The sequence below is a fragment of the Sprattus sprattus genome (assembly GCF_963457725.1).
Source record: "Sprattus sprattus genome assembly, chromosome: 12".
Classification (NCBI taxonomy): Eukaryota; Metazoa; Chordata; class Actinopteri; order Clupeiformes; family Clupeidae; genus Sprattus; species Sprattus sprattus.
In genome coordinates this window covers 28,216,395-28,222,976 of record NC_137910.1, presented here as the reverse complement: position 1 = coordinate 28,222,976, position 6,582 = coordinate 28,216,395, and the positions used below count along the sequence as shown (strand labels likewise).

At 41.5% G+C, this 6,582-nt stretch overlaps 1 protein-coding gene across 1 annotated transcript; it reads left to right on the top strand.

Annotated features, from left to right (window-relative positions):
* Window positions 1–4,270: 4,270 nt before the first annotated feature.
* Window positions 4,271–5,688, top strand: chst3a (carbohydrate (chondroitin 6) sulfotransferase 3a; the record flags this gene model as incomplete). The annotated part of the gene is made up of 2 exons (XM_080849171.1): window positions 4,271–4,350; window positions 4,455–5,688. The coding sequence occupies 2 exons, from the start codon at window positions 4,271–4,273 to the stop codon at window positions 5,686–5,688; spliced, it is 1,314 nt and encodes a 437-aa protein (XP_080705297.1).
* Window positions 5,689–6,582: the final 894 nt, after the last annotated feature.

Below are 6,582 nucleotides of genomic sequence, written 5' to 3'. Positions count from 1 at the left end.
GTAACTAACAGTGGTGTGATGTATAAGAAAACCACATGGTGTGACTTTACACATCTTACACAGATTTGAGTTTAACCACACAGTGTGAGTTTACACATCTTACACAGATTTGAGTTTAACCACCCGGTGTGAGTTTTCACATCTTACACAGATTTGATTTCAACAGTTCTAACTTAAGATGAACAGGCTTATGGTGACAAGAAACTCTGGAAAAAAAATCTGACATAAGCTCTGAGCTGGAAATGCAAGACTAAACAGTTCATTTTAAGCCTCTGTCTTTCCCTACAGACATTTCCCTCCTCTTCAGACATTTGTACTTTAAGGATCTCAAAGCAGCCATTAATGCAATTTGTACCGGGATGATAAACAGTGTTATGTCGGTTACTGCTTCTGCAGATAATCATATTTGTCAAATGCTTCAGTGATTTTTGAATATGTAAAGATTTCAGCTTTTCCACTGACAAGTTGATAGCTGCAGCCTGATAAGTCCTTATAATTGGTTTATATTTACTTACAGTGTACACAATCACTGTTGACACTTTGAAAACTGTGTCTCCCTCTAAGTGATATGATTTGTGCTGATCATTTACTCTTGACAGAAGGAAATAATGGAAATATTTGTTTAAAGCAGTCAAAGTCAATGCTATAACTACTGACACCAGTAAGAATAGTATGGTAAAACACAACCTTTATGCCATAAAGTTACATCAGTTAACCCAAGTGTCCTCATTTGGCCTGTAGTGAAAGTGCTAGCTGTTAGCCTGAAGTATGAATACACGAGATTAGAGTGGCCATCCTCTGATTTATTCTTCTCCAGGGTGATGCGGAGTATGGCGGTAGGCCACTGTGAGGAAGCATTATGGGATCCCTGCAGTGCAGAGGATTGATTTAAAAATGATTTTGAAGTATAACAGTTCAAATAGTTCTATGTTTAGTGTAGTGGTTAGAGATCCACTTTAAACATTTTATTCTCATGTGACATTTACTAGAGAGAACTTATCTTTTTAGTATTTCTATGCTCCATGCACAAAAATATGTGTGGAATGCAATTTTCAGGCAACTACTAATTGTTAACAAATAGCATAATGAAAACAGTCACAGTGTTCCTTTTTGGTTCTTGTCCATCCTGAACAGTTTATGTCTATGAGTCTCCTGTCTATATGGAACCAATGGTACAGTGCGCTATGAAATTCACAAGTTAAGTGGTAGGTTGCTTGCAAGTGAGGGAAATTAATGCAATGGGTAAGTGGATACAAACAGCCACTACCCATCACTTCAACAGGCATTCCAAAAACCAGCATGCTGCTCAATTCCAAAGCAGCCAGTGACAGAGTCAGTTTCCTACTCTGAGATATAAACACCAGTGACAGAGTCAGTACTCTAAGATATAAACACCAGAGACAGAGTCAGTATCCTACTCTGAAATATAAACACCAGTGACAGAGTCAGTATCCTACTCTGAAAAATATATGCCAGTGACAGAGTCAGTATCCTATTCTGAGATATAAACACCAGTGACAGAGTCAGTATCATACTCTAAAAATATATTTATGCCAGGGACAGAGTCAGTATCCTACTCTGAAATATAAACACCAGTGACAGAGTCAGTATCCTACTCTGAAAAATATATATTTATGCCAGTGACAGAGTCAGTATCCTACTCTGAAATATAAACACCAGTGACAGAGTCAGTACTCTAAGATATAAACACCAGAGACAGAGTCAGTATCCTACTCTGAAATATAAACACCAGTGACAGAGTCAGTATCCTACTCTGAAATATAAACACCATTGACAGAGCCAGTATCCTACTCTAAGATATAAACACCAGTGACAGAGTCAGTACTCTAAGATATAAACACCAGAGACAGAGTCAGTATCCTACTCTGAAATATAAACACCAGTGACAGAGTCAGTATCCTACTCTGAAATATAAACACCATTGACAGAGTCAGTATCCTACTCTAAGATATAAACACCAGTGACAGAGTCAGTACTCTAAGATATAAACACCAGAGACAGAGTCAGTATCCTACTCTGAAATATAAACACCAGTGACAGAGTCAGTATCCCACTCTGAAATATAAACACCATTGACAGAGCCAGTATCCTTCTCTGAAATATAAACACCAGTGACAGAGTCAGTACTCTAAGATATAAACACCAGAGACAGAGTCAGTATCCTACTCTAAAATATAAACACCAGTGACAGAGTCAGTATCCCACTCTGAAAAATATATTTATGCCAGTGACAGAGTCAGTATTCTATTCTGAGATATAAACACCAGTGACAGAGTCAGTATCCTACTCTGAAAAATATATTTATGCCAGGGACAGAGTCAGTATCCTACTCTGAAATATAAACACCAGTGACAGAGTCAGTATCCTACTCTGAAAAATATATATTTATGCCAGTGACAGAGTCAGTATCCTACTCTGAAATATAAACACCAGTGACAGAGTCAGTACTCTAAGATATAAACACCAGAGACAGAGTCAGAATCCTACTCTGAAATATAAACACCAGTGACAGAGTCAGTATCCTACTCTGAAATATAAACACCATTGACAGAGCCAGTATCCTACTCTAAGATATAAACACCAGTGACAGAGTCAGTACTCTAAGATATAAACACCAGAGACAGAGTCAGTATCCTACTCTGAAATATAAACACCAGTGACAGAGTCAGTATCCTACTCTGAAAAATATATATTTATGCCAGTGACAGAGTCAGTATCCTACTCTGAAATATAAACACCAGTGACAAGAGTCAGTACTCTAAGATATAAACACCAGAGACAGAGTCAGTATCCTACTCTGAAATATAAACACCAGTGACAGAGTCAGTATCCTACTCTGAAATATAAACACCAGTGACAGAGCCAGTGTCCCACTCTGAAATATAAACACCATTGACAGAGCCAGTATCCTACTCTGAAATTTCTAAACCTGATTGTTCAAATCCTTGATTGTGATTGGCTAAAAGCCGTTGTAAAATCCAGCATTACCTTACAATTTGACCTGATAACATTCCATATTACTGCGCAGCGAATGGCAAGGCATTCATATAGCGCATTTCATACCCAGTGTTCCATCTGGCTGTTGCGTTGCTTCAAGGGTTGCGTGGCAACGATTTATTTAGGAACTATATTTTTTTAGTGGCGGAAGAATGACGGTTTATCATTAAACTATTGTTTCTTTAATTGAATTGTCTTTATTTATGAAACCATATCAAATATTTGTAGTAACAGTTTTAGAAAAGCAATTAGCCCTGCGAGTCCGTGGTTTGCGCTGATTTTAGAACACGTAAGGGGGTTTAATGGCACTCCGCTTCGCGTCGTGCCTAACAACTCCCCTTACCTGTTCTAAAATCAGCGCAAACCACGGCCTCTTGGGGCTTATTGCTTAAATAAACACCAGTGACAGAGACAGTATCCTACTCTAAAATATATATTTATGCCAGTGACAGAGTCAGTATCCTATTCTGAAATATAAACACCATTGACAGAGTCAGTATCCTACTCTGAAATATAAACACCATTGACAGAGTCAGTATCCTACTCTAAGATATAAACACCAGTAACAGTCTCAGTATTCTATATAAGGTCCAGTGACAGAGTCAGTATCCTACTCTGAGATATAAACTGGAAGCTGTAGGATTTAGGGGATCAGAAAGGGGAAAGAGTGCTGGGCAGGCTACACATCTAATTAATCTAGCTTGATTTCAGCATTTTATTCACAGGACAATGAAAATATACTGTAGGCCTATATTGAATATATTTAAGCAATTGTCCGTAATGCAAATAGTTTTGAATTCATTTTAGTTTTAACATTGCTGCTTATTGTCAAGGATTTTGATCTATGAATATTCCAATCTGCCACTGTGCCTTAGTGCCTAGGCCACATGAAGTGTGTGCTCTGGTCTACTGTAGGATCCACTGAAATAGGCTACTAATTACAAATGACTCCATCTGTAAGCAAGGTTTGGTCTGGTGCACACCTATGCTGTATGTTTAGAAGCAGATTTCTGCTTTCCATAATTGGAATTATATTTATATTTTTTATTTAAAGATCAATGCCATAAAACATTTCATAATCCACAGTAATTGTACCACACTGACGTTTTTCTGTATAATCTTTTTTTCTATTCCAGCGGGTATGTCCATGCCTTGAAGCACTATGAACTCAATAAAACTAATCCATATATCTGAAGAGAATTTGTAAATGAGGTATCCTGCCACACCATCTCAGTAGACACCACATTCAAGGATGAGAAACAAATATGCAATCCTCATCATTTGCGTTGTGGTGCTGGTCATCATTGAAAAAGAGAACAACATTATTTCAAGGTTAGTGCAGCACATCTTTTATGATTAGCATAATTAGAAATGAAAAACACACCCTGATTTATAATCCTGTGTAATTGTAATCCCCCTGGTTGGCTTCCTGTCAGGGTTTCAGATAAACTGACTCTCAGACAGATGCTGCAGACGCCCCAGACCATGGCAGCGTTCACAGTGTCTGCCCCTATTGTCCTGGAGGACAATGGCTCTGTGTCTCCCACCACCCAGCAGTACCCTGCCTCCAGCCCAGCAGACGCAGGTGTCCCCAACACCACAGAGGGCAGCGAGGAGGCTCAGGGAGGTCGGAAGCACATCCTGCTGCTGGCCACCACCCGGACTGGCTCATCCTTTGTGGGGGAACTCTTTAACCAGCAGGGAGACACCATGTTCTACCTGTTCGAGCCGCTGTGGCACGTGGAGAGGAAGCTGACCCTTGACACGGGGGTGGTCAACTCCTCGGCCACTTCGTGGGCCTACAAGGACGTCCTCCAGCAGCTGTTCATGTGCGACTTCAGCATGCTGGAGCAGTTCATCAGCCCGCCGCCCCAGGAGCACGTGACCCCGGCCCTGTTCCGCCGCGAGTCAAGCATGGCGCTGTGCGAGGAGGAGGTCTGCTCGCCGTTGGTGAAGGAGGTGTTCGAGAGGTACCGCTGCCGGAGCCGCCGCTGCGGCCCTCTGAACCTCACGCTGGCCTCGCTGGCCTGCCGGGGCAAGCAGCACCTGGCCATTAAGACGGTGCGCGTTCGGCAGCTGGACACTCTGAAGCCTCTGGTGGAGGACCCACAGCTGGACATGAGGTTCATCCAGCTGGTGAGAGACCCCAGGGCCATCCTGGCCTCTCGCATGGTGGCCTTCTCCTCCAAGTACCAGAACTGGAAGGCCTGGGCCGTGAACGGAGAGGTGCCCATCGAGGACGAGGAGGTGAAGAGGCTGCAGGGGAACTGCAACCAGATCAAGATGTCAGCAGAGCTGGGCTTGTCCAGGCCCAAGTGGCTGCAGAGGCGCTACATGCTAGTGCGCTACGAGGACATAGCACGCTATCCGATGCAGAAAGCAGCAGAGATGTACAAGTTTACTGGAATCCCCTTCACTGTTCAGGCCAAAGAGTGGATCCTCAGGAACACCCACGCCGGGGAGGCCAGCGGGGTGTACTCCACACAGAAGAACTCCTCGGAGCAGGTAGAGAAGTGGAGGTTCAGCATCCCGTTTAAATTAGCCCAGGTGGTTCAACAGGTGTGTGGACCCACCATGCAACTGTTTGGCTACAAGTTTGTGAACAGTGAGCAGACACTGGTCAACAAATCAGTCAGCTTGCTTGAAGAAAGGGAATTTAATATATATTAGCTCTGTTTTTCTGCTTTGCGTGCACTGTGTGTGTGTGTGTGTGTGTGTGTGTGTGTGTGTGTGTGTGTGTGTGTGTGTGTGTGTGTGTGTGTGTGTGTTTGTGTGTGTGTGGGCTAGCACATGGACTATGCATCGTTGTTCCTTGTAATTTATGGTTTACATCAGAGGAACAAAAGGGATTTTTTAATTTTTTTTACAAACCTTTCTTTTATTGAGAAATAGCCATATTTATATTTCATTTCTACAGTATCTTTAATACATTTAAATGAAGGGAAACTTTAAAAAACATTTTTTTTAATGAGAATTAAATTAATTAATTTCAGGCAAAATTGTTGTCTCCGTTCAAAAACAACACATTCTTAGGGGCGAGTTTACCAGTGTGTTTCTAGAACTGTTGCTCGTTCATTTGCCTGAAGAGATATGTGGCCTAAAGCTAGCGAGCTAACTTGCTTACAGCCAAAACTTGCCTTGCAAACACCACCAGTGACACAACTGGTACTGATCAAAGCTATCTAGCTTGCTAATTCAAGTATTTTTTTATACTTTTATTTAATTGGCCATGTGGTGTTGTTAACACTGTTCTTACATTTTTGTGGGGTTTCTGACCCAGTGTGAATAACCTAGGCAGTATACTTTTAAAATGAATTAAAGGAGATTACACAAACCAGCTGCCTACAAAAACATAAAGAGGTAAAAAAAAATGTTGCCTCAAATGGAGGAACAATCTTTATCTTTAATGACTGTCTTAATGTACAAGGCATCAGTTGTCTCAACATGGAATAGCTTTCATAGCATGACACCTCTCTCCTTAATGGCATTTGGTCTATGCCTGCTAAAATCAGAACATGTGATATTCCCCTCCAGAGTCAACCCTTTGCCATATCTGTTGAATAT